At 40.6% G+C, this 27,983-nt stretch overlaps 1 protein-coding gene across 1 annotated transcript; it reads right to left on the bottom strand.

Moving 5' to 3' along the window:
- Positions 1-5: 5 nt before the first annotated feature.
- On the bottom strand, positions 6-27,614 carry LOC136445931 (uncharacterized). Its single transcript, XM_066444166.1, has 36 exons — positions 27,331-27,614; positions 26,713-26,957; positions 26,119-26,290; positions 25,689-25,918; positions 25,215-25,421; positions 24,208-24,313; positions 23,821-23,937; positions 23,397-23,532; positions 22,673-22,853; positions 21,867-22,134; positions 21,254-21,440; positions 18,609-18,723; positions 16,492-16,609; positions 16,025-16,224; positions 15,460-15,588; positions 14,832-15,044; positions 14,045-14,458; positions 13,453-13,639; positions 12,784-12,965; positions 9,908-10,007; positions 9,490-9,620; positions 8,960-9,122; positions 7,313-7,519; positions 6,907-7,110; positions 6,363-6,545; positions 5,621-5,755; positions 4,916-5,196; positions 4,505-4,679; positions 3,578-3,709; positions 2,952-3,128; positions 2,557-2,699; positions 2,084-2,272; positions 1,665-1,866; positions 1,455-1,532; positions 1,224-1,333; positions 6-909 (listed from the first exon to the last, which is right to left on the bottom strand). Exons 1-36 carry the CDS (start codon positions 27,428-27,430, stop codon positions 823-825), a joined length of 6,204 nt encoding a protein of 2,067 aa, XP_066300263.1. The 5' UTR covers positions 27,431-27,614; the 3' UTR covers positions 6-822.
- Between the last annotated feature and the right edge of the window lie 369 nt (positions 27,615-27,983).

Below are 27,983 nucleotides of genomic sequence, written 5' to 3'. Positions count from 1 at the left end.
ACATATCGACTGTGTTGTAATACATGTTCTGTCTCGGATATATAAAAATTACATTACTAATCAGTTCAGAACTTATACATCGAAAAGACATTCTTTGTTTTCTATTCCAATAAAAAAGGAATCTTTTATTAGCAATGATAGTAGTAACATCCAGTTAAGTTGGGGTCGTGTGATACGAAACATTTTTGCACACATGTGAGAAGGTTCCTAAATATATACATAGAATATGAATGGCACTATAACTAAAATTAAGTACATCATAGAAAAATTTCAATGACTGTTATTATCTATGTCAGTATAGCAAAAACGCCGAGATTAAACATATAGTGGTGTCATAATCAGTTAGAATTGTCCGTTTATTGATTGAATATATAGTCTTGCTTTGATATCAAGCATTAATAGGTAGTTGGAGAGAAAGTACTGACATCTATATTTTGTTCTTTAATTCATTTAATATATTTACTAAGTAGATGGAAACATGCCAATCACGTTGTGTAAATGAAGTAATAAACGTATTATTCGAGGAAGCAATGACACGAAGCAATGACCTCTAGCGTATCATCTATCATTCATCCCCATCATTCTCTCTATATGTCTCGATGTACGAAACCACCGTGAACTTAGGTAAACTTGCACAAATGAGTAATGCTCATTTCTACGAACAATGGCATTTAAGTTCAAACAAAGCAATATCAAGATAAAGGTTCGTTCCATAGTTTTATAATCTGATGAATTGGCTACGTATGGTACAACCTTGATGTTTCTTAAAAGAACGTACTGGGAGTAAGCCAAAGTGAAGCTAGTATCGCAGAGGTTCCCTGCTCAGCTGCTCCTGTCGTAAGTGACGACCATCTTTGCCGTGGTGTACAGCCCTGCTCCATTAATGACATTGATAGACACGTAGTATTCCTGCGCGAGATAACACTGCTCATTATTTCTTAAGTCGATAATTTGTGATCATAGAATGTGTCTCAATGACTTTGCTCTTACTTTATGCTTCCATACTTATGCAAGCGAAAAAGATTGTGTATGCAGGTCTATGTCTAAGTGGATAATACATGTGTTGTGTCAAGAAGAGAAGAAGCATTATAATTAAGAGGCAAAACATTTGAATTATCATACCGTTTTGATAATGTGACTGATGTCACTGACATCGCACAATGTTGATTGATATCTTATATACTTAAGACAATGATGAATATGACATGTTTCAGGAAACCTACCTTGTCCCGATCTATCCCAGACACAGACAGATTAGAATCTGTAGTCTCCATCCAGTAGAAGACGCCACCACCTCCTTCAGTCAGGCCTACGGAGACCTCATAAAACAGACCTACAGGGTGGAGAACAAAATAAAAGTATAAGAAAGGCGTCACATACGCATTGCAGACCCAGTTTCATTAACTGTAAATAATGTGGCTCTGTTGATGCATGTTAGATTGCATCGTACTTACTTGCATCACCTGTATCGAAGCTTCCCTCCCAGTTCAGGTGAAATTCGCCAGTTGATGGCCAGGTTATGATGATTTCTCCTGAAAGGATGAATTAAACATCATTGACATGAAAACATAGAGTAGAGGTGTGCGAAAACCTTCACATTAGACAAATGGACATGTCCCGAATCCGGATTTCAATCCGAAAACTTCACCATAAACATCGCTTACCTCGGATACTAGGAGCCGATTCTTCAATGTAGATCTCCTTTGAGATTGGCTGACTGGAAAGGCCGGCAAAGTTAACGGCCCGGAGGCTTAGGTTGTACTTAACGTCCGGTCCTAACTGAAGACTGGTCAGCTTGGCGGTGTTCTGAGTCTTCCATGGGACGTCAATCCAATGTGTGGACATGTCTGCACCTTCCAACATGTACTGTGAAAAACGCACAGACACATTCTTTTTTACATTATTCAAACCAAAAATGAACTAAAATGGACCGTGTCACCCTCAACTTTATTTACCAGATCAAAAGACTGCTCAGATATGTGAGCTTTAAAATAAGACAAAAGCTGGAAATTAGGACGGATAATGACTTCATTTATTCCTTTCCCACCATACCATTGATACGGAATGATGCATATACATGTACCTGATAATGTGAAATGCCGGAGTCGTCCTCGAAGCCCTCCCACCGAATCTCTACCTCATCCAGTCGGTACTGCTCATGATTCCTGGGCCGGAAGTGCGTCACAGGCTCTGACAGGATCTCTAAAGAAGCGTGGTCTGAACTGGGCGGCTCCCTGACAACCGTCACTCCGTCGGAAGATGCTGTTGATGACTATGGAAAGAACATGACAAACAGCCTTCTGATATATTATTTATGGTGATTCAGACAGTTAACTGTTACAGGAGAACAGTTTGAGATCCCTCCGAGGGACCGGTTCTCTACTGTTAATAGTTTAATATAGAAGTACTGTATACAATTATCTTGATAGCAAGCCAACTCCCAAAACACATCAGGTGTATATCATCAGAGTATCAGGTAATTTTCATTTGTTACGTCTTAGGTATGACAGTAAGATCAGAGTAGAAAAAAAGTGCCGTAGAAATGGCATCATATACCTGTCCGGCCTTGTTGTGACATCGGACGATGACGTACACCTTCTGGCCGTGTCTCAGGATCCCGAAAGTGTCCAGAGAGGCGGATCTGTCCTGCCCTTCTGACGTCATGAACTCCGTCAGGTCTGCTATGCCGCGTCTGTATCCTATAAGGCCGACATGTTTGTTACCTTTTACTTTGTACTTTAATCTATGGATAGAATCAGCACGCGCATTGATTTTGTCTGATTTCGTCAAAACACACATTAGATTTGGAGTCTACAGAGGATTTTGTCCATAAAATCTACTTGCTGGGGCCACATCTATCAACATTCCCCCATACAAAGGTGGATATTTTCTTGTCATTTATGAAATGTTGGTAAATGTGCAAAGAATCGGTTGTAACTATCAAAACCCACCTAGTGCCCATTCGCATGATTCTATGCCACTCTCATCGTCATGGACGTCTGGCCACTTGCCGGATATCACGTCACTCATCTGATAGTCAATATCGACAAAAGTGTTGTCGGCTGCATCCAGAACTGCGCCAATCACCGGTGGCGTTAGATCAACCACAACGGGGTCCGAGTAGATCACTGAGAGATCAGAAGCATGCAGTGATTACTAAGACAAAGTAATTGGCTTGGAATATGCTGGTTGATTAGAGCTGATTCACACTGTCTCTACCTCATATAACTGAACATTAAACTAAAAACGTCACTCTGTAGTCTACTTCTTGACAATGTTCTAGACTATAATACTGGGTGTCATGAGCAATGGAATGTATTTGATGAATAATAGGTCTGTCAAGTAACCTGACAAAGTATGTGTCCAACAAGGTCTAACGATTTATCTCGTATACCTTTTTGAATATGAGATGTGCAATATTTACTCCAATGTGGAAAGCTGGGAACTACGGTACATCGGGAAGCTAGTGTTGGATCGACCATACTCCCCGACTATCAGGTGTGATAATTATGTCCAATCATGCGTCTGTTGGGAGAGGCAATGGACCTTCTTCAAAGACAAAAATGAACGAACCCACCTGATCTGAGTCCAGCAGCGTTGGTCGCCACCACAGTGACGTGCATGTAGGAGCCGTGTTGGAGGGGCAGATTGGAGCTCCTGGCGCTGCGCATCTGTCCTACGGAGGTGAAGCCTTGCAGCTGAGTCCCACCTGGTTAATAAATGGCGATAAGATGTGAACTATGGCCCGGTTTAAACATGCATTTTCCAAGCACACTTGGAGCACACTCAGCCCAAGTCCGACTCAGCGGAGTCGATTTTGGACCGTGTGAACAAATATCTAGGGTACTCAAGTCCCCTTTTGCCCGGACAAGTCAGACTCAAGGCACGTTGACTTGTAAGTTAATGCACGGAGTCGACTCCGATTCTACTCCCGGCGAGTTATGCAATGCTCAGATCAGAGGTTATACGAAAATCAGTGAAAGCACATTGCGCAAATTTGGAAATTTGTTGGTTACTTTTTATTCCATGATTTTTCGGTATCTACTTCATAATTATGTGCACCCTGTTGATACAAGTTAGTCATGATTTGAATTGCGGTCGTCACATACATACCGCGGCCGGGCGCAGTTGGGAGTTCCAAGTCACTTCGCGGCCCCATGTGCAAACAGACCGCACTTGAGTCGGACTTTGGCTGTGTGCTCCAAGTGTGCTTGGAAATGCGCTTGGAAATGCAGATGTAAATTTGGCCTATGACAGGTCATACTCAATCCCTCTGGCCCATGATGGCGGTACCCCATGTAGCTTTCACGTATCATTTAGGGTTTATAAATGTGTTCATCAAAATACAAGAATCTAGAACATTGCAGCTGCGCAGTCTAAAGCACAGATGAAAAAAAGCAAAAGGAAGCGTAAAAGATGGATTTATATTCATCCCTCTCTAGTGATTATTAAAAGATAAAAAGGTGTTTCTACATATTGAGAAAATATATCAACAAGTATCTACCTCTAACTGTGCCGATCGCCCAAGAGTTGTCGACGATGGGTGACTCTGGATCTACCATGCTCCACTTGGCCACCACTGAGCTCCAATCAGAAAGGAGCTGAGAACTGACGTCAACGTCTCCATAGTAACGGGCGCTGTTGCTGTATCGACTGCCACGATAATTCATCGCCTGGACCTAAATTAGATTAGATGTTATTGGATTTATAATGTATCCAGATGTATTGACCTTTTTAAATGCTGAAATGCCAAGAGATGATCTTAAATAATTGTCAGATATCTAAAGTACTTCTAAAACGTGTTATTTTGACGTCTACAATAGAGTAGGGTCGAAGCAATTGGGGTTTTTAGGAAAACATTAAAATTATCAACAGTCAAAAAGAGAAAAAGGGAAAGTGCAGATGCACACCGTACCTTAACATTATCCAGAGATATGCCTGCCTTTCTACCCACTGAACCTATAGTGATGACGGAAGAGCTGTTTGCTGCAGTAAAGAAAAACATCTGCCGCTGCCAGGTGTCCCAGGCTGAGTCATCTTCAGCTGTTGTTTTAACGTCCTTTGATGAAACAGGGCGATTTCGTAGTTTAAATGCATAGGCGATTCCTGGAGCCGTGACAGTCCCTTCTTGGTTCAGTGTAGGCACGTCGGAGGACGTCTCGTGGTTTACAAAGAACGAAACACGATATCCCTGCCCTGTAAAAGGCACATGGACCACATTTAGTACTAAATACTATTTATTTTCGTATTTGACACATCAAGACGATACAACGCACACGCACACCCGAACACAAGCACACATACACACACGTGCACATACACATACACAAACATGCAAAATGAATTAATATACAAACACAGACATGCTCACAATAACTGTGTCGTTGTCAACAGACGAGTACATTGGTCCGTATTTCACCAGCTTGTGTATTTACCCGAACTATTTATCAATCAATATCAAACTAGATTGTAAGGAACATCATTTAACATAGTACGAATTCAATTGATTTGGGCGTACACAACATGCTATCATCAATTACTTAAGTGCTCAAATCTGTCAATATGACAATATTCGAATCAACATTATCATACACGCAGTGAGCAATTTGGAATGAATTACCTGGCATCGTAGCAATTGTTTGAGAAATGGACCCACGAAGTATGATGTAATGTTGGCCATCCTTGGCTACAGTCTCATCCCAAGGTCTTGATGACACTTGTAGAGCCTCGTGGAAATCATTATCTGAAGTCCAACCTGCAACAACAGATGTTTTCTCTGTAAGCAGAATGGCACGTTTGAAGCAATACCGTTTACGTGTTACATGCAGGTGGATGAGTCAAACGTAGGAGTTTGCATTGTGTATTCGTTGCAATTGCATGGTTGTTTGTTCCTGCTTCCAGACCCCTGTAGTGCCTAGTGGCACATCAGGCAGCAAGTTTCAGTAGCTTTTTTTTTAAAGGGGGTAGCTATCCCTTTCACATTAACGTGCTAGAGTCACCTACTCGAACATGGGACACACATTTTATGTCCCCTGAAGACGGGTGCAGCCCCAACTAAGATGTCCTGACCCGGGATTGAACCGGTAACATTCAAGTTAGCAATTTATTGTTACCAGGAGCTCAACTGTGAAACTACCACCAGTTAAACTGTAGGGACATCCCACATTGCATTGCAAAATCACAGGATTATAAAATAAATGTCTACACAAAGTGACGTTTGCTTGGCACTTTCCAACACGGTAGACTATACTTACGTCATAGTACATGCATATGTATGGTGAAAGCGTGCAACTATCTAAAAAAAGTTGACCATGTTACATGATACGAAAATTGATTTCGTGTTCTTAACATTAGTCACTTACTTTCTATGTCACCTAATCCGCCGGCTATCTCAAATGAAGGGTTCTGAAGCAAGTTGTCTCCATAGACCAGGTTGGCTTCCGGTACAGGAGGGGTGGCGTCAATCACAATCCCATCAGACACTGCGACAGGTGAGCTGTTTCCGGCAGTATCTTCGGCCACAACTTTGATAAAGTACCGTTTTCCTGAAACGAGAGATCATGAACACAACAAGCAATAATGGTATCGCATATCAATGTATACCCCTTGCCTTCACTAAATCAAAAACAAAACAAACAACACCTAAAATATCTCATTCCCCAATGAAATATCTTGAGTTTTTATCATTTTTAAATCCTGCGTCAGTAACCGATTAAGAATTCATTGTGACATAGGCTGCTAGCCAAATTTCGAGCTGTTCTTGAAGGCTTTTGTACATCTTCATTTTCCCTCCACCTCATCAATACCTTGCTAAAAGTGAAGAGAAAATGACCCTAAACAGTCTAATTAGCAATGATATATAAATCCACGCATGATCATGAGAAAAACACTTTCGTGCAATAATACCTGTGACAAGCGCAGATTCTATATCGGTTGTCCCTAGTTCGGAAGCCCCATTGTCCATCCAATCTTTCACGCCACATTCAGGCGGATCTTCAGTTCGTCCAACACACCACAGGTACCGCCGTACTCCAGACTCCAGGTCTGTGAAACCGTGCCAGAACGCCGACAACTTGGTGGTAGACGACTGATAATCTGCATCATGTACTCCTGTAAAATGACACCACACGCTGGAATTGTATCACTCATCCAATCATACCTCGTTTATAAAATGTTAAATTAAGCAAACATTTTGAATTGTTGGACAGCATGAATAGTTACGGTGATTTCATACGTATGTATTGTCCATAGAGCTAGGTATGATCTGAACATAAAGTGCAAATTGCAAAGAGCAAATGCTCTCCTGTATTACCTGTTCCATCATGTACTACGCCTGCTCTAGGTGAAGCGGTATCCACCAGGACTCCATCAGAATGGTACGTTCTGTGGAGACCCGCTAAGTTGACAGCTCTCACGGTTGAGTAGTATGTTTCAGACGGCGAGAGGGTAAGTGCAGAAAACGTGTAGTTGGTCGTCAGTCCATCAACTTGGTTGTCTCTAAACTTCATAATGTCCTCTCCTGCAGGAAATTCATGTGTTGAAACAAAAGGGACAAAGTCAAGCAAACAAAGAAAGACCGTCTTCCATCGGTGCAATACCATATTTTTTCATTGTTGTTTAATGGTGCAGCGATAACCTGTTATTGAAATCATAATCTATCACATTTTTGGTCTTATTCATCAATATCTCCTTTGTCAATTGAAGAAAACAAAAAATAACAAGAGTCCGAAGACCCAAAATCTCCATGAAATTTGTTTTTATATATGATGTGTTTTATTTGCCCTAGTTGTTTGTTTTTGCCGCTGGTTGTTTTATTTTATGTGCCAAAGGGTATCCACATACAGGTTCGGTAGTGTTCCCATTTGTGGTTTGACCACCAGCTGTTGGGGCCTGGGGAATAGTTGACCTAGATAAGAGACCAACAGATGGTGCGACCTCAAAGCCCACAATAGAGTAGATATTTCTCATTATTTATGCAAATTCAGTCCGAATTTGCATAATTACCACTTCAGTTTGTACATCTCTGTCCAACCCACCTGCGTACCAAATATCATGAAAATCAGTCGCTCCTTTCTTCAGTTATTCTCCTTTGAATATTTCTACAAATACGCCATTGCAGTTCCAATGACACATACCAGGGGGCCCGAAATCGACCTTGACGTTTCTCCTCCCAGCACCTACCCACATACCAAATATCATTACAATCCATCTACAAGTTCTATAGTTATGCTGATTTTACGCATCCGGTGACACATACATACACACACGGTGACACAAACATACACACACGCGCACACACGCGCAAACACACTAACTTTGCATGATTTGCACTTCAGTGTGTACATCTCTGTCCAACCTACCTGCGTGCCAAATAACATGAAAATCTGTTGTTCCTTTCTTCAGTTATTCCCCTTTAGAACATTTTTACAAATAGGCCATTGTACTTCCAGGGACACAAACCAGGGGGCCCAAAATCGACCTTGACCATTCTCCTCTCAGCGCATACCCACATACCAAATATCATTACAATCCATCTACACGTTCTACTGTTATGCTGACTTTAAGCATCCAACGACACACATGTAAACGATTTACCTCCTTACTTATGCAAATTCGGTCTCATTTACATAGTTTGCACTTAAGTGTGTACATCTTAGTCTAACCTACCTGTGTACCAAATAACATGATGATCTGTCGATCCTCTCTTCAGTTCTTCTACATTGAAGATTTTTACAAATACGCCATTGAATTTCCAGTCACACATGCCAGGGGGCCCAAAATCGACCTTGACCTTCCTCCACTTAACACCCACCCACATACCAAAAATCATTACAATCCATGCACAGGTTCTACAGTTATGGTGACTTTAAGCATCCGGTGACACATACATACACACAAACACCAAACGCAAGCAAAACAGTATCTCCATGAAAAAGCCTTTTTTCATGGAGATAATTACCTCCAGGATATGTGCCAAGGGCCAGCTCAAACCTTTGCATGTGGCTGCTGTCACCGGAAATGACGGAATCGAAGAATACCGATGAGTAGCTTGTGCTCAGCGAGGTTGTTTGGGCCATGTAGTCTATGTCGTGTGATTCTCCCTGTGACAAAAGGTCCTTGATCTGCAACAAAGAAATAATCAATTATCATAGATGATTATTTGCGAAGCTGGAAACATGTCACCATTATGCGACATTGCATCAGAAAGCATATTAACCATTAGGCTTATCTGTTACGTGGCATCGAGACTAACATGCTACACAAACAACAAATTCCATGGACAAAATCTATGGTGTAATAATCTGTTTAGCCTGCTATCTTTCAACTAGATGAACTTATATACTGTAACAAGTTCTATATACCTTGAATGAAAATACTCTGTTTTTAACTACCAGTAAACCAACGTTAGCAGTTGATTTAATGAATGTATGAATCTTTTGCCGATTCTTTTGATTAAAAAAAAAGAGATTTGATGACTTGGCTACTTGCCTTTCTTGAGCTAGAGATAACCGGCGGGGTGTAGTCAGCGATGATGCCGTCAGACTGAAACACTCTGTAGGTTCGGTCATCATACCAGACCCGGACGTAAAAACTGTAGAGAACGCCGGCCTCAAGCGACTCTTTAAGAAGAAACATGTTAAGTTACAAGCAAAAAGAAAACAGTAAGCACAAACTATAAGATTATATATAGAGAAATACATAAAGAAAGAAATTCATTCGATGAAACTTATAGAAGAAGTGCAAATTCCAATGAACTAAAGAAGAAGTATATAACTTGACTCACCGATGCTATTGTAATAGCATAATCAATCTACTAATTTAGCTCTTTTACCAACTGGTACTTTTGTGACAAGGATCATTTCTTATGTAGATACATATCATTCGAAAAATTAACAATGTAACAAACCTCCACTCGGCAAAGTGAGGATCGCATGTGTTTCCATAGCAACGTCCTGCCATACGTCATCATTGATGAGATCAAAGAGTCCGGCTCCAACACTCTCTCCCTAACAAAGTTCAGATATTGTGAGTTGCCCCCGGTTTTACACATGTAGAAAATACTTGGTATTTCAGTTTATTTCTTTCCTCATTTACTTTTCACTTTCATGTGTCAGCTATTTCAGGAGCTGATGCAACAAGTGATTTACATTGCATCGAAATGCAGATCATAATGGTTTTGTCTGAACTTCAGCAAAGAATGAATAAAGAAAGGGCGGGTAGATTTTCGTGATTTTTTGTATGTAAAACTAGGTAGCCAACGTCAAGATGCAAAGTCTGCATAATTGATGAAGAATTTCTAAAATGTTTTCCAGTATTGGATTAAAGACAGATGTAATATTAGCAGGGGAGAAGGAAGGATATTACAAATCAATTATGCAAATATCTATATGATGTTATTCGTTGGAGATAAAACAAAGCCTTGCTATCATCCTTCTTAAATATTGAATCAATCTTTTCGCTTGTGAGTAATGGGAATTCTACAACTTCATAGATGTTGTACTAAATATCGAATACATCTCCACAAATAATACATGTTTCATGGAGTCTGAGATTTTGAAACCTCGCTATAATTACAAAGGTCTGGTATGGACTCAGGAATTCCAAAGCTAAACACACAAAACAATGGAAACATGAAAACAACACAGCTTGTGTTTTCAGTGCCGGATATAGAGCTTAGAATAGTTGTCGACCACCACAACATAACTGACTTTAAAATATCACCGTAGCTTTTAGACCGGTTTACTGACTTTAGATTACCTGTCATGTTCAGTTCGTAAAAATCAGACACACAACATTACCTTGATATATGGAACGTTATAAACACTGCGTGATCACGTAAAACAGTTTTTACAAGTATTCCTAGATAAGCTACGCTTCAGGCACGTTCTTTGTGTAAATGTCTTAAACGCTCTTCATAAGCCTAGACAGACTTAGTTGAAGCTTACGTCTTACGACCCGTGGATTTGTCAATATTGCCTGTTACCTCATACAGGTGACAGCATTGTTCATTGTTGGCACTGAACATGCAGGTGATACCAATGAGATAATCTTGGAAGATTTCTGATGTAATACGTGAAATTGGCAAAGTTTATCTAATATTTGTTTGTTTTATCTAAATGGGACCAACATCTGAAATAACGGATAACATGTCAAATTCTAGGGCTATATCTATAGTTTTTAAAGACAAAAACCTTGTTGATAATCATCTATTACAGGGTAGCTCAAACTTGTCAGTCCCTTGAATTCATTTTAGTTGCAAACGTGTATTAATAATAGTTTAGTAGTATATGCTTCAGATAGACCTTGTTTACACATTAGGGCTAGGCTTTGGTATTGGTATATTGCCAACTACAGGTAAAGCAGGCCACAGAGGGGTTTACGATCATAAGACCAAACATGACAAAACCATGGCAACATGAAAACAACACAGTTTGTGTATTAGGATGTTATTCTCAACGCTAATAACAACTATCAGTGAGAAACACATCGAGCCGGCCTTATACAGGCCTTTAAGGATTATCCTAGCTTGTAAACCAAGATCCCTTAGTAATACGGTACCTTACAGTGATTGCTTAGGCCAGTCTGTAAAGATTTACACATAATGTCATTGATTATATTTGTCACATGCACGAAACTCTTTTTTTTGAAGTAGAATTTTCAAAACGTTTGGAATCAGCTTGGCTAGCATGCATCAATGAGGCCCAAAATGGATGACATGTTATCTTTAGGCATTTGTTATGTTATCCTCACAGCTTATCCCCAGTACAACCTGTCCATGTATACAGGTGACAGCATTGTCCATTGTTGGCAAAACACACATAATCTTAAACTGGATCTTACAACGTTCTGCACAAGCTGTCCTCTTAAGGCCTAAGGATTTGTTAGCATTAGTTGAACAGGTGTCATTATTGTTTTTTTTCTCGGCATAGTGCATGCAGACCAGTTTGATTTAAAAACCCAAAGATATACCTGAAAATTAAGAAAGCAGCATGTATTCTACTACTCTTACTAAATACATCTAAAGTTACGCCGAAAAATGTAAATGAAGACCCGTGGGTATATTTCCTTCCAACTGACCAATTTTGAGGTCAGTTGGTTTTGATACCAGACCTTAAAATATATTTTTATTTTTTGTGACCTGAAAATGACAACAATCTCAATAAACGAAGAGTTTTGAGACCGCAGGCCTCACTGAAATGTTTGAAGTTTTTGTAAAGTTCTTAGTTTTTATCTTGTTACATTCATTATACAAATAAAGCTATAATTAACATGTTCTATTTTGATGTTGTCTATTAAACTGACATATATTTTATGTGATGAATAATTTCCTTTGTGTTTTAAATTTTGTTTACGCAGTAATATGTCATAGTCTTCATAGACTGACTGACTATATTTATAAATTTCCTTTCAGATTGACTAATTTTCATTGCAATCTATCATTGATTATAAACACAACTTCTTGTTATATCTAAGTGTAGACCATGGCGAAAATGTAAACAAACCGGTGAAAATAGGTACATGTCATATCAGAGTCATTTTGGCATCGGTAAATGTCAGGCATCATCTCAAAGTAATTTTGTTTGTCTCTAATTCCTTGAAAAGGACGGTTAAGTTTACGTTTAGCAGGGGTGTATAACTAATTGGAAATCATCTATCATGATGATAGCAATGCGTTCAAATAACGCGAAGAATTTTCAAAGCAAGGTTCACAACAAGGCGTAAGGATAAACCTCTAAAAAATGAAAGCAAAGGGTGATGTCATTGTTAGTGACTAAATGTTACCTGAATGCCAGCACTCCACTCGTATCTATACGGTCTGGAACTGCCCACAGTAACCTCCTTCCAGCTGGCGGCTAACGCGCAGGTCGAGTAGGTATAGTCGGCATCAGACTCAGAATCTGCCGCTGTCAAGTTGCGGTATTCTGTTGGGTCGTAAACCTCAATGATCGAGTACGCGGAATCAACTGTAGATGATTGATGACATTTTCAGAATACAATCAGGTTGAGTGCATGTTGTTTATTATAACCCTTTATAGATTGAATTGGGATAATTCAATACTTTGTTAAGGAAAGTTACGCATTGATCATAAAAATACACAACAATAGAACAAAAGTGGGTAGGTCCCGATGTTAAAGTCTCAAACCTCAGTTTATAAGCTTAATTATTCACCTTATGTGTATCAACCCAAAGTACGCAAAGGTACATTATACCATGTGACAGCTTATCAGGCATGTGACACGCATCTGAATATATATACATATATATATATATATATATATATATATATATATATATATATATATATATATATATATATATACATACATATATATATATATATTCGTGTAATCGTTCCTGAAAAGCGGTGAAGAAGATGATGATGATGATGATGATGATGAATTGTTTCTGAATCCCCCAGGATGGATGTCTACTAAGCAAAATAGACTCACATGCGTTGAGATTAGAGCAGGGGTTGTCCACGGGCACGGCACAGGTTTGTCCGACAGGTGCGCATGTGCAGTGTCCGAGGCAGGAGTGGGCGTCACACCGCCGAACCAGCTCCAGACTCCCGCTGGTGGAGTTACCTGCCGGGACTACCGTGAAGGCGGAGTGCGCAGAGCGACTTCTTAGACCAACCTGGACAATTGTTGAAACAAGAAATTGTATCCTTTTTAGTGTCCTCTGCGTCTTCATCCGAAACACCAATTCTGATTATTGTTCTCCTATTTAGTACATAGTAGCGAGTTGTCAAACTGTGACGAATTAACTAACCAGATGAACAAAAGCCTAATCTATGAAAATAACGTAAAAGTACTTCATAAGTATTTGATCTGTTTAAAAACAATTAACGAAGCAGAATTTGACTTAAACCCTCACACCACCCCCTCCTTGTCACATACCAAGTATTATTCATGTTTAATTAAAAAAAGTAAATCTGAAAGAAAAACAAGCTGCTAGGTGTATTTTCGGAAGTGATTCATTCCTACCCTATCAACTTGTAAATACACAAATTATTTGAATTTAAAAAAAAAAAATGCTCACCCCATTGATAGCCCATAATGAGATGTATACAGTAGAATACAGGATGAGTTCCTTGGACAGCTGCACGATGCCTCCGTGTACACACCCTTCATCGTCAGGGTTGCAGTCAACAAGCAGTATCTGGTTTGTACTTGTCTGGTTTGTACTTGTCTTGTTAACGTTTGTACTTGTCTGGTTAACGTTTGTACTTGTCTGGTTTGTACTTGCCTGGTTTGTACTTGTCTGGTTTGCACTTTTCTGGTTTGCACTTTTCTGGTTTGCACTTGTCTGGTTTGCACTTGTCTGGTTTGCACTTGTCTGGTTTGTACTTGTCTGGTTTGTACTTGTCTGGTTTGTACCTGTCTGGTTTGTACTGCTATCAAGGGGTAGTGGCTGGTATGAACTTGTTTCTTGTAGTACCTGTGGTTCACCGTTCTTCGCAGTGCACAATAGGAATGATAATGATACAAGTGAATAGGGAGACATTTCAAAATGTACCGTCGAAGGCATTTCAAAATATGATATTGCACTAAAATCATTAAATTATAAGGGTAAGGTCAACACAGATGCATGATAAGCCAACAAACTCTCGAGGCAAGCAAAACACTAGAATATCAAAATTTAAAACTAAAGGTTTAAAAAAAGTAACGACATCGTAGCTTTTGTATGTACAACAATGACAAAAATGACACGATGGTTTTATATCACGTTATTATTAGAGGCTGCATTTTGGCGCATCACATGATCCGGAATTAGCGGATCTGAACTATAAAACCTTTCTGACTTACTTGACTATGTAACTACCTACCTCCATAAATTGCCTTCCACCATACGATTCCCCCACAGTCACGACGATACTCTCTATCCCAGAGTGATAGTCACCGAATCCAATCCAAGCAAGATTCAACTGAGGTGATCCCTGATTGGTCCACGTCATCCAGTTGTCCCTGTGCCTTCTGAGTCTTGCCGCATGCGCAGTGTGGGCTGCAAACATGCCCATCACTGGTGGAGAGGAGTCGATCTGGAAGAAGCGGAATGGATATAACTGCACATGTTGTTCTATTTTCATCTAGAAGATTAAACGCTATATGTTCAAGCAAATAATATCATAATAATGAGGTTGTAAAGAAAGACAGGTGACAAAATTAAATGTATTTTCTTCATCGGAAGTGTTTGTATGACCACCACAAATTACTAGCATGGGAAATACCGATATTTTTTATGCATGTATGCATAACTGAGCCATTTAGTTGTTATCCAATTACCTTACTGAAATCTAGAATTGTAACGGGTCAGTGCTCCTAGTATTTCACAGCTGGTAAATATTCGTCCCCTTTTTTTTCTCGTTCTTGACCAACATAAACATTTCTATATTTTTGACAAACATTTAAGCCTTACACACAACATTTCTATAAGTACCTTTCATTAACACGTACCAGAATAGATGCAGTCGTTTGCTGAGTACATAGACTGGCGCCGTTACATCCGATCACCATGGCAACGTATTCGTTCCCGTCGTCCAGTGCGAGGTCCGTGAACGTGTACGTTTGTTCGCTTCCAGTCACCTAATTTATAAATCAACGGATATCAAGTCATTTCTTGACCTATAGCTTTTGTAGAGAATAAAGACACTTCTTTTAGATGGAACTTTTTTTGCAATTAAGCAAACAGAATAATCATTTGTGATAACAAGCTCTCTTTATGATACTTGCCTGTTGAAATAAATCCGTGTATAGTACCAGTATCTTATAGCGAAGAATAACCAGTGAATGGTGCTTCAGGTATTTATTTACGTAAGTTATGTTTTGCCCCAGTCTCATTGTCACCATCATGCAGCTTCGTCTATTGTTCACTTTTATGACATGTAACGTTCCCAGCTGATATTTCAGCTATTAACTGAAACATCAATGATGAGCAGCGTTTTCAACGACGATGCCATGCACCAGAAGCCGTCTGAGCTGCCCTGTCAGCTTCTACAAAGTCTGTTCCACGATGTCCTACCTTCACGTTAGTAACCTCTGCTCCATGATGGTTATGCAGAGACAGATGCTGCTGTACGATCATACTCTCAGGATCGCTAAACCCCCATGTGACCCTCAGAGCGGAACGCCAGACTTGTGTCCCTTCCACCACCGACCCGTGAATATGTTCAATCCGCGCAGGAGACGTGATGTTGGGGACTGATGTGTCCACAAGGAAACCTTAATGTTCACAAAGAAAGTTGTACATCACTCTATATGCACTCTTTTATGCTCCACCTAAAGTTTGGTCAACTCTACGTATCTGCATTGATGAATCATTTCCGTCTTTCAAGTGCTTTTATATAAACGATATCATAAAAGGCAGTTTCCAGGTAATACGTTCCAGAGTCTAAATTTGTATCACCCAATGTTGTTTGAAAGACACTCCATTTGGCAAATATGTTAATAGCCTCTGCAAGATAAAAAATCTAGCTTGCTACATCTCACCATTGGATGTTGTTTCAACAGCCATACCAACATGGTTGTAGGCAGTCACTGTGACGTAAATAGCGGTCTTCTCGGGTAGGGAGACATTTGTTGCTATGGCAACATCTGTAAGATGCAACTGTAGGAAACAAAACTGTTGGGCAATAGCTTTCATAGATTCTAAATCATAAACATGACATCGCTTGGTTATCAAATAAAACGTATTCTCAAATGTTGTTATAGTCGCAAACACTGCAAATGATACGTTTCTACTACAGGAGTGCATCGGAACATTCAACATTATGGGACCGACCCAATCTTGTACGACACTTAAGCTTACAATGCATCATACTTTCGTAGTGTTTCTGAAAGTTTTATCAATCTTCTTATCTTTTGATTCCACTAGTCATTTCACAATAATGTGTTCCTTACATACTGTTAGCCTATGTCTATCATTATCAAACCAAGTCATCAACAAGAATTATAACCTCTGACTGGTCCGCCAAAAAATAATTACTCAAGCAACTGGATAAGATTCTGAAACAGTCAGGCGTTTCAGACAGTATCCACTGTCTTTCGTCAGTGACTAACGATAGGACTGAGAACACCAAGTTTTATACCAAAACTCTGAATAGATATGTTAATGAGGTAAAGACAATTAGAATGTCTTGAAGTAGTCTTTAACCGGTATCGCCGGTATCGACCATTGTTGTGAACCTGTATATGGAGAAGTTTGAGAACAAAGCCCTCAGTACTTTCAATGGCCCTCCCCCAGCAAACTGGTTTCGCTATGTAGACGACACTTGGTGTAGGCGAAAGAAGAGAGTAGCTGATGACCATATTAACCAGGTAGATGACAACATCAAGTTCACACAGGAGTCGTGTCAAAACAACATGCTCCCCTTCTTAGACACCAAAACCATCATAGAAAAGGATGGCAACCTTTAGTTCGAAGTGTACAGGAAACCGACCCACACTGATCAATATCTGGCCTTTGATTCCCATCACCCTTTGGAACACAAACTAGCAGTGATTAAAACTCTCTTCCATCGAGCAGACAATGTCATTACCTCAGACGAAGCAAAAACAAAAGAACACAGACATCTCCGTGTGGCTTTAGCCAAGTGTGGCTACCAAAATTGGACCTTCAACAAGGCCCTCAAACCTTCTGACCAGTCTAAGAAAACACTCAAGTGCAGACCATTGACCAACAGAAACAAGGTCAACATTACCATTCCCTACGTCCAAGGAGTATCGGAAAAACTCAGACGTATCTTCCAAAACTTCAACATTGCCACTAACTTCAAACCTCACTCAACTCTCAGGCAGAAACTAGTCCATCCAAAAGACAGGCATGAAAAAGGCATCAAAGCCAATGTCATCTACAAACTGAAATGTGAGGAACCGAACTGCAATAACATGTACATAGGGGAGACAAGTCGACCACTAAAAGAAAGGTACAAGGAACATTGCAGAAAGAGCGCTAACGGCTACTCCTCTGCCATTTTCCACCATCTAAAACACAACCAGGGACACTCATTCAATCTCGAATCCACGGACATCCTAGATCGTGAAGAACGCTGGTTCGAACGGGGAATTAGAGAAGCAATATATGAGAGGATGTACAACCCCGCCCTCAACAGGAAAGGGGGTCTACGCGTTCAACTTTCAGGCACCTGGGATAATGCACTGTCCATCACCCCCACCCCCGGACAAGCAACATTTAGTTACTGTACTAGAACAACAGTAGCTAATTGAACTATTGGCATAAACTGTCTTGAATTAATCTTCTTTTTAAAGACTACTTCAAGACATCCTATATTGTCTTTACCTCATTAACATATCTATTCAGAGTTTCGGTATAAAACCTGGTGTTCTCAGTCCTATCGTTAGTCACTGACGAAAGACAGTGGATACTGTCTGAAACGTGTGACTGTTTCAAAATCTTATCCAGTTGCTTGAGTAATTATTTTTGGCGTATCTTATAACCTGGATGTCTAACCTTCATCAACGTAACCTCTGACTGGTCTACAACTTATGCACTGTACTATAGATATAACATTGTGCATTATTTAAGGTGCTAATTTTGTCACGATCTAACCACAATAAGAGAATTTACATCAGTGCTATCATCTAACCTTCTTTACGCTCATGATGTCATCGCCTCCTTTTGTAGTCCCCGCCCTCCACTCATAATGGGACAGTCCAGAATGAGGGTCTGTGAAACCATACCAATGGGCCGCTAGTGTGTTACTGAAAAACAAAGCATGCTAATACCTATTGACATGAACTTATATCATGTATGGTTATGTTTATACGTCAGACACTAGGCCGCCGTGCTGACTTCTATAATTGGAAGAGCCTTAATTGTGTATCTCACAAGGCTGCGCCAAATTGCTAGGAAATTGCGCCCACTGCGCCAATTTTCGCCATTCATCCTTTACCGTCGAACTGGCGTGCGACTGACGGGTACCGGGTGCGTGACATCTCGAAAAAAGATGGCAGCGCCCGGAATGTCACGTTGTCAGTTTTGGCTCAAAATTAGAGACAAGATGACTTAGAAATCTTGAAGAGATGAATTGATTGCGCCGTTTTGCGCCATTTTGCCAGGTGAGCACAATTCCAGGTGACAAATTTGTGATTGGTGAAGATTGGTGCCGGTTAACGTTTGTGCTACTTTCCGAATACCTTTCGCGATTTGGCGCCGTCCAGTGATATGCCCGATTTAGAGCCTTACGACAGGATTTTCTGTACTTAATTCAATTCAATTCAATTCAATTCAACAAAAAATTACGCCTAGCCTATCTAGTACCAAGAAAAGGCATATGAGGTCTCATTCATGTATTTATCCTAGTGGGTACCAAAAGAGTACCTTCCCTTCTCGCCAGCCCAACTGATCTCCAGTGTCAATTACAAACTGTTGAAAGCTTGTTCGTAATTGTAACTAAAGAAATGTGCAGGTAAAATTCGGCAGCCACACGCTAGGTCGGACGTGCACAGTCCTGGGCTTTGAGTGGGGCGGTGTTACGTTTGCAACTGGAAAGTGCCTTTTGTGGGGTGTAGCTACGCACGTACGAGGGGTGATCAAAAAGTCCTCGGCCTCACCTAGAAGCGATGGGTGTAACTTCCATTCTTGTGTATAACTGTATACTATGACATCTTAAGACACTGCCCACAGAAATGCAATTTTTCATATTCATTAAGTAGCGCGCGGCGCCCCTTGAAAATCAGCAGGTGTGAAGAAAATCACAAAATGGACGCCACAGAGGTTCGTGCTGTTATCAAATATCTAACGAAAAAAAGGTATGACACCCAGGCAAATCCACGAAGACATGGCCAAGACACTTGGTGAGGACTTCCCTTCTCATTCCACCGTAAAGAAGTGGGTTGCTAACTTCAAACGAGGCAAGGAGAGCGTGAAGACGACCCAAGGTCGGGACAGCCACCTCGGAGAATGAAGTTGAGGCCATCCATCGCATGATAATGAATGACAGACGTGTGACCATCCGACATATAGAGCATTCATTGGGCATCAGTTATGGCTGAGTTCAAAATATTTTTCCAACATCTTGGGGATGAGCAAGCTGTCTGCAAGATGGGTACCCCGGATGTTGACTCGTCATCAGAAGCTGAACAGGTTGGAAGTTTCCAGGTCACTTTTGGCCCGTTTCCAGTCTAATCCGGCCAACTTCCTCAAGAGATTTGTGACCCAAGATGAGACGTGGGTTCACCACTTTGATCCAGAGTCAAAAGAACAGAGTAAAGAATGGACAAAGAAGGGGTCGCAGCCACCCAAGAAGTTCAAGCGCGTGGCATCGGTCGGCAAGGTGATGGCCTCTTTGTTCTGGGACAGCGAGGGAGTCATCATGATTGACTACTTGCAAAAGGGTCAAACCATCAATGGTTTATTATCAATGGAGTACTATGCTTCAGAACTGTGACAGCTAAAAGCAACAATCAAAGAGAAAAGGACTGAGGAAAGCTCCGAGCTGGCGTGCTGTTGCTCCAGGATAATGCACCTGTTCACACAGCACATGTGTCAGTGGCAGCAGCAACCCAATGTGGCTTTGAACTCTTACCCCACCCTCCCTATTCACCTGACCTGGCTCCGTCGGACTTCTAACTGTTTCCTAAACTGAAGTCCCACTTACGTGGTCACCTTTTCCAGACTGATGATGACGTCATCCATGCTGTTGAGGCCTATCTAGAGGCCCAAGACGCAACCTACTTACAGCAGGGGGTAGCAATGCTGGAACATCGCTGGACCAAATGTATTGAAGTCAGAGGAGACTATGTTGAAAAATAGTGCAAGAAAAATTTTTGTTCAACAACGTTTTTTGAGAGAGGCCGAGGACTTTTCGATCACCCCTCGTACGTGCAGTTTGTAATTGCCATAAACAGAGATTGTACGCTTTATGCTCGTTGGCACTTTTTCTACATGACGTAGGGTGAATTTGCTCAGCATACTAGTAGAATGAATGACCTTGGTGCATTTCCTGTAGTTTCATTTTCAACGTACCCATGTAAACACGTATCATAGCACAGAAGTCTATGGGAAGACGAAACTTGAATGAGACTTTGAACGCAACTTTTTTAACGCATTGCCACGCACTGAAAATAAACACTTAGCTAATTTTACCATCTTCGGTGAGTGCGCCAGGTACCCGATAAACACAGAGGATTCGGTTCAAAATCCTTGAGTTTTTTTTACCGAAACGGATGAAATTTCATTGTTATATAAACGTTATATAAATGATATTAGTACATGCAGCGCAGATCGTACCTTGTAGCCTGATATTTGACGTCACTTCCTAACGTTCCGTCCATCACCCTGCCGGCCACAGGTGGGGAGTTGTCGGGAATGACTCCGTCTGACGTCACGCTGGTACAAAGGTCAGCGGCATTACAGGCAGTAACCGTCACGTAATACGTCTTCCCGGGAAACAACGTCAACCCGTCAAAACTGGCTTCTGCAAAGTTGATAGTAAAGGGAGTGATTACAAGAATGTGAGTTTGCCGAAATGATTTGAAATAAGACATGGGGTGCATGATGGTCTACAAAAACACGACAGATTTTTCTACCAAGATAGCAGCAAGATAGTAGTTACAAGATAATCACATATGGCGACACAGCTTTGCGACTATAGGCCACACACACACACACACACGCACACACACACACACACACACACACACACACACATACTCACACACGCACACACAAACACACACACACACACACACACACTCACACGCATGTACACAGACACACACATACGTACAGACACATTAGTGGTGAAGTAACAATCAGTGGAGAATCATCATCTCTCAAAATTAGCAATTTCTTAATACTTTTTCTTGCTACCTTTCGTTCAAGCTAAAACATTTTACCACACCTGTGAGAGTGCCGACATTTTGAGGCCGGAGAATGTTGCTACATTTGGGGCATGTACCAACACTCCAGCTGTAGCTGATGATGGCAGTGTGGGGGTCATGGAAACCGTCCCAGTGAGCATGTACTGACGTCACATCCGGTTGGTAATCAATGTCATTTGCAACATTGTCCCTTCCGCCGTCATATACGTTCCCGATAGTGGGCGGGGACGTTTCCACGACAACTGCCGAGGATGTTGCCATAGCGACCAGACCAGCAGAATTGTACGCCTATTCAGAATATGATAAAACATGGGACAGATTGTTTCTGAAATCTTTTATTTGGCCACTCATATGTTTTAAAAAACATACACGTGACAAAATATATTTCCTTTCAGTTTGGAGTCGATTGCTGTTATAAATGACTGATCATTGATATCATTGATGACGATCGATGGTGACTAGAAGGTTATGACAATGTTAGTTCGCTAAGACCCTTGTAGTACCTAATGCACAAGTGGCATACAGAGAAGCAGGTTTCCTTGCTGTTTCAGTAGCAGGGTATATTTGTACAGGGGGGCGGGGTGGGTTTTGTTAGCCCTTCCCTTTCACGTGCTCGAGGCACTTCCTCGAACACGGGACCCCCGTTTTACCTTCCTATCGACAAACTGGTGCAGCTCCAACCGAGATGACCTACTTAAGATTGAACCGGGGATTCCCAATTACCAAAAAAAGGGAATCAGACGTTTAACTGTGAGTCTGCTACGAGTTGAGCTACAGGGACATCATAACCGTACATGATGAAATAATTTGTGTTTTTGCGACCCACCTTGACAGAGACATAGTATGTGTGTCCCTCGTGCAGAGATAGGGGCTCGTTTGGATCTGTGGTCGCCTTGGTGTCCACGGTTCTGTTGAACGGTGCTATATCGGCATGTCCCGGACGTGACCCCACGGCCCACTCGTAACCGGCTACTCCACTCTGAGGATCGTTGAACAATCCTTCCCAGCTGATTGATACAGATAACACAGTCACCAATGCATCATATCAGTACTATTGAATCCAACAGATATTTCACACAAATGCTTGGGAAAACGTGCATTGTATCATCATTACCGATGAATGATAATATCAGCAAATATACCAGGAGAAAAACCATCAATATGTTAAATCAACTTTATTTGCAAGTTCATGCCCGACTGTTTATTGTAAGCGGGTAGATTCGTGAAGTACGCATGTGGTAAAGATATTGGAAACATAATAAAACAAGGGCAGTGATTGACGTACTGTAACAAAAGACTTATTAAAAAAGATAGTGCCGTCACTATCTACATGCATGAGTTGTGTTTGGCTTCTTTTTTGAAAGTAGATTAAGACGAAAACTGAACTTGTTATAATCCATCATCGTTCTCCAGAAGTACTACTTTATGGAACAGGTCTTGACATATTGTAAGAAGTAATTTGTTTTTGAGCGAGTTTATAAAAGTTTTATACACCTTGACTTGTTGTACATTTAAACTACACACAAAATGAATGTATCATATGCATGTACCTTGCTGAAACAGATTCTCTGGAGTAATGAAACGTTCCTCCCACGTCAATTTTCACATCTTTCCTTAATGGCGGAGTGATATCTATCGTTACTCTTTGGGACACTGCTATAGTGGATAGACCAACAAAGTCGTATGCTGCAAAAATATATGTAAAGATTGTTTCCATTATTTACAACTAGACAGCGAAAAGGCATAGACAACTTTGAACTTGTATTCAATTTTGGTGTGTTTTAAAGACTAAATAAGACATGTCACTTAAATATAGTATGCTGCAAACTACATTTAGCTTATATATTGTATACATTAACACTTTTGTACTGTTTTATAAACTTAAGGAAAGAATTTGCATATAATATAAAATTATCGGTTATACTATATGTACTATATATATAATCGATAATTCTGTATGTCGGAGGTTTTCACCTTTCACAGTGGCGTAGTAAGACCAGCTGTTCTGCAGAATGAGTCCGGTAACCAGGGCGTGGTCTGTAAACCCCACTTCGGTCCATGTTTGGATGTCTGTGCCAGCAGATGATGTGCCTAGAAAATACAGCTTAGTTGTAATGAGGATGTTGCTGTTTAGGAAAGATTATTCAGCTTTTACAGATTTTATATGTGGCATGCTTCGACCTTATGACGTGAAACCTTTACAACGTTGACAGTCTAGTCAAAATATAACTTATACTATTTAGATTTGTAAATTATGAGTGAAGTGTTAAATGACTACATAGTGATTACGAACATCCTGGGACACAGTGCAGATATGAACAGCTAACATAGTCATCAGTAAAGCAACACATGATTGCTTACCTATAGCGTACTCGTAGTGTTGGATACCGCTGTGGTGTAAGGCAAATCCATATTCCTCTACATCCACAAAGTGTTCCCACTCAATGTACATCTCGGATGTGGATGTCTGCGGATTAATGCAAAAACATGTCAATATCAATTTGGCACAATCGTATTGATTTGATGATAAATGAGGAATTCTAGTAAGTGCACCACAGGTTGAATGTAGCTGAGCTAAAGTCATTGTCTGCGCATTGTTGAAGATAACCTCAACCATCGCGCATTCGCTCGCTCGCTTGTTCGCTCGCTCGCTTGTTCTTTCATTCATTTCAGTTACGCATATTTAGTAAATGTTTGCTTGCAGATATAAAGAAACAGAATATTTTAAAGATAACAACAATAAAATGGGGCGAGATACTTTTTTAGGCCCCCGAGGAAAATCAAAAACCTATAAGAAAAGCTTTAGGCCTTTGGTTACTCACCCTCCCTGACAAATTTCGGACTATTTGTCCCAAAAAGAAACAAAAAAATTGAATACATTTGACCAAATGGCAGGATAAGGAGAAGAAGATGAAACCCGTCCTATGACAATATACATCACTCCTAAACCTGTGATATGGAATGAAATTGAAATAAACTCATCAGTCTAGAATATATGTATGAAACGCCATTGAGACCGATTAGGTATCTTTTCAACATAAAAAAAAAAGAAATGTACAAATGAAACAAGAAAAATCATGAGGCGGAAAAAGTAATTGGCTTTTTATGAGTCGAAGTTATTCTTTAATTAGAGGTTTTTGAGACTTGGTAGGGACTGGTTGGCTTAAATTGTTCCTTTATAGATGTGGCCTGTAAATATCATAGGATTTTATCATACTCGGTCTTAACTGTATATGCTGTCTTATGCTGTAAAGCTTAAAATCATACCTGAATCTGGAATTTTTTTCCTAATGGTTTGTTTACAAGCACGATGCACATTTTACTGCGTAGTTGTTCAATAAATGCATTTTAAAGTGTTCCCAGCTCACCTGGTAGCCACTCTGCCTGCCAGTTCCTATCCACACGTCCCCGGGTACAGGTGGTGAAGTGTCCACGGTAACGCCGCTGCTACAGGCGGCCACTTCGGGATATGTGTCCGTCCATGTCTCGAACTGTCTACTGGTTTCGTTAGCGTGGACGCACATCATGTAACGCTTACCTTGCTCAAGGGAAAGCCCGTGAGCTGTTGCGTATTCCTTAAATAGAAATATTACATTATGTACATTAGGAAATAAACCAGGTTCATAATCCAGCCAATGCATAGGTACAACATTTCCCATTCCGATGTAACATATTGATATTTATATTATATGTACTGCCTGGTATACAATTATCATAGCAAGACAAAATTTGTCATTGATGTTACTACTTTCACTTAAATTACAATTTTTGTCAGAAAAGTGTCAATAAGCACGACTCAGTTGGATGAGGAATCGGATGAGGACTTGGAAAAATCACTTTACCTTCTCCGTGTAGCCACAAGCTATGGCGTTTTGGTGTTTGCACGGGTAGGTGATAGACAGGTGTTTTCCAGCCATTGTGTCCAGACTTTCTCTATCCATATCGTCAATAAGAGCCCACTCGTACTGATGATGACGTAATGTGGGCCAAACAGCAGAGATGCTGTTTGATGATGAAGTATACTCTACGTCAGGCTGAGTCCAGGCTGCATTTTCGTCAATGGTGACGTTTACTGGAAACCCGTTACAATAAGTTTTAAAGGAATTGAGGCAAACCTACACCACTTTACTTCAAAACTGAATCAAAGTCAACAAAAAATGGACCAAGATTTTCGACTGATCAAACCCAGTCTTTGTTAAGGACTGAGCCATCCACAGTCTTGTGACGAAGGGCAGGTACAAAGTATGTCTAAAGTAATCGACAAGTACTTACCAATGGCATCAATGACGATCGGTCTGGAGTAGCCTGGGTTTTCTGCTGTTGTTTCACACTCCAGGATTTCCCTTGCCACCGAAGATGTCATGCCGGTGTGGGTGTGGCCACGCACGACCAGCTGCAGGCATTTAGTCACTTCAAGCTTTAAGGAGGGAACGATAAACGATATCTGGAAAAAAAAATTAATGTTGCACGAGGGAAACGTCGTCGTCAGATGCAAAAAGTTGTAAACATTGAAGAAACTTCGCTTCACATGTTACAACTGAAATACAGTAGAAAAGAGTAAGGGTCCCATGGATGCAACTGGGGCAATTACAGTGGTATAGAGTTCACTAGGCGTTATATACAGGTAGCAATTACAGAACCTAGCTACTTATCCCCGCCAATGATAAGATCCTCACAACTCAGCCACTGGCTGAGAAGAGAGTAGTCAATAGACAAATAAACATGATCACTTTTATAAAATGCATATAACATTCTCAAAGCACTTTAGAGTTAGGACAAGTTGGATTGTGAATACAAAGGTATTTACACACATGAATTTGCGGTAGTAACTCCTGTAACATTATATCGACATGTATATCAACTTACTGTCCTGCTGCTAGACGTTGTCGGAACTATGGCAGTCCAGCCTGTCAGCAGTCGCCCGTTTTCCGAGACGTCTGTGATTGCCCACTCGTAGTAATCCATCACTGCATCACTACCGAGGTGTGGATCCAAGAACTTGTCATACGTCACGTAAAGTCGTGACACCCCTTCTTCAGGAGAAGTAATGGTCACGTCCAAATATCCCGTATATGGTGGTTCGGGCACGACCCAGAAGCCTGGGCTGTAAACTAGTTTCAAGAAAGACGGATAATTTCCATCATCAACAATTTGTCTTATTTTCATACATACATACATACATACATACATACATACATACACATGTTACTTACTTAATAAGTAGATTTTATGGCTGAAAACATGAACAATCTAGCTTCCCTTCCGATAGACGGTTGAACTGAGGTCTCCCAGTTAGCAAATAATCGGAACCAGGAGCTCAACTGTGATATTGCTACCAGTTGAGCTATATGCACATCCCTGCCTTAACGGTGTGCCAGAAGAAATTTTGTGAGCGAATAAACAGTTAAAGAGTAATCGTTAACAGTAATATCCAATTGCCGGATGAGGACAAAATCGTGCCCACTAAATATTAAAAATGCCCACCTGGAGGGAAACACGCCGCCTGGTGACAGAACTCCACAACAGATCTGTATTGTCCACCTGGTACCAGGTACAGACCCGTCTCGACCCCACTCTCTGCCATGCCGAGGTCCACAAAATCGCGCTCAACGATCCACACGGAGTTGTCATCTTTATCTTTACTTTCTTGTTCTATGGCCCAGTTTACATTGGTAACAAAAGGACGCGATTGGTCAGAGACTGACCAATAAGCAGCCACTGTACTCGTGGAGGCTTGATAAAGAGATTCGTCGTTACATGCCGAGCGGACAGTCTATTTTGGAATAAAGAAAAAAGAGAACTCGATTCAAAAAAAGCAATGTGTATTTACGCAGTGCCAGGTAAGTTAACAATGTCTCTGGTTCTCTACATGATGATATTTGATACCTGCTTCCAAAGACTTCTATACAAAGTAAGCACCTCACCATGTATTGATAGTCATTACTGAACTTAGGACAAATGATGTTGGACAGGGCAATATGGAGTGATGTATGTACTTGTTTAGTCCCGGCCGATGGCCGATGGATAGATAGATTACTGAAACTAGATGAATACACCTTATACGTGCATAATCTAGTAATTTTATTTTCTAAATCGAGAAAACTGGTACTCCGAATGTTTTAATAACGACGATGCAC

Source organism: Branchiostoma lanceolatum, chromosome 12 (genome assembly GCF_035083965.1).
Source record: "Branchiostoma lanceolatum isolate klBraLanc5 chromosome 12, klBraLanc5.hap2, whole genome shotgun sequence".
Taxonomy (NCBI): Eukaryota; Metazoa; Chordata; class Leptocardii; order Amphioxiformes; family Branchiostomatidae; genus Branchiostoma; species Branchiostoma lanceolatum.
This window is presented reverse-complemented; position numbering and strand designations above follow the sequence as displayed.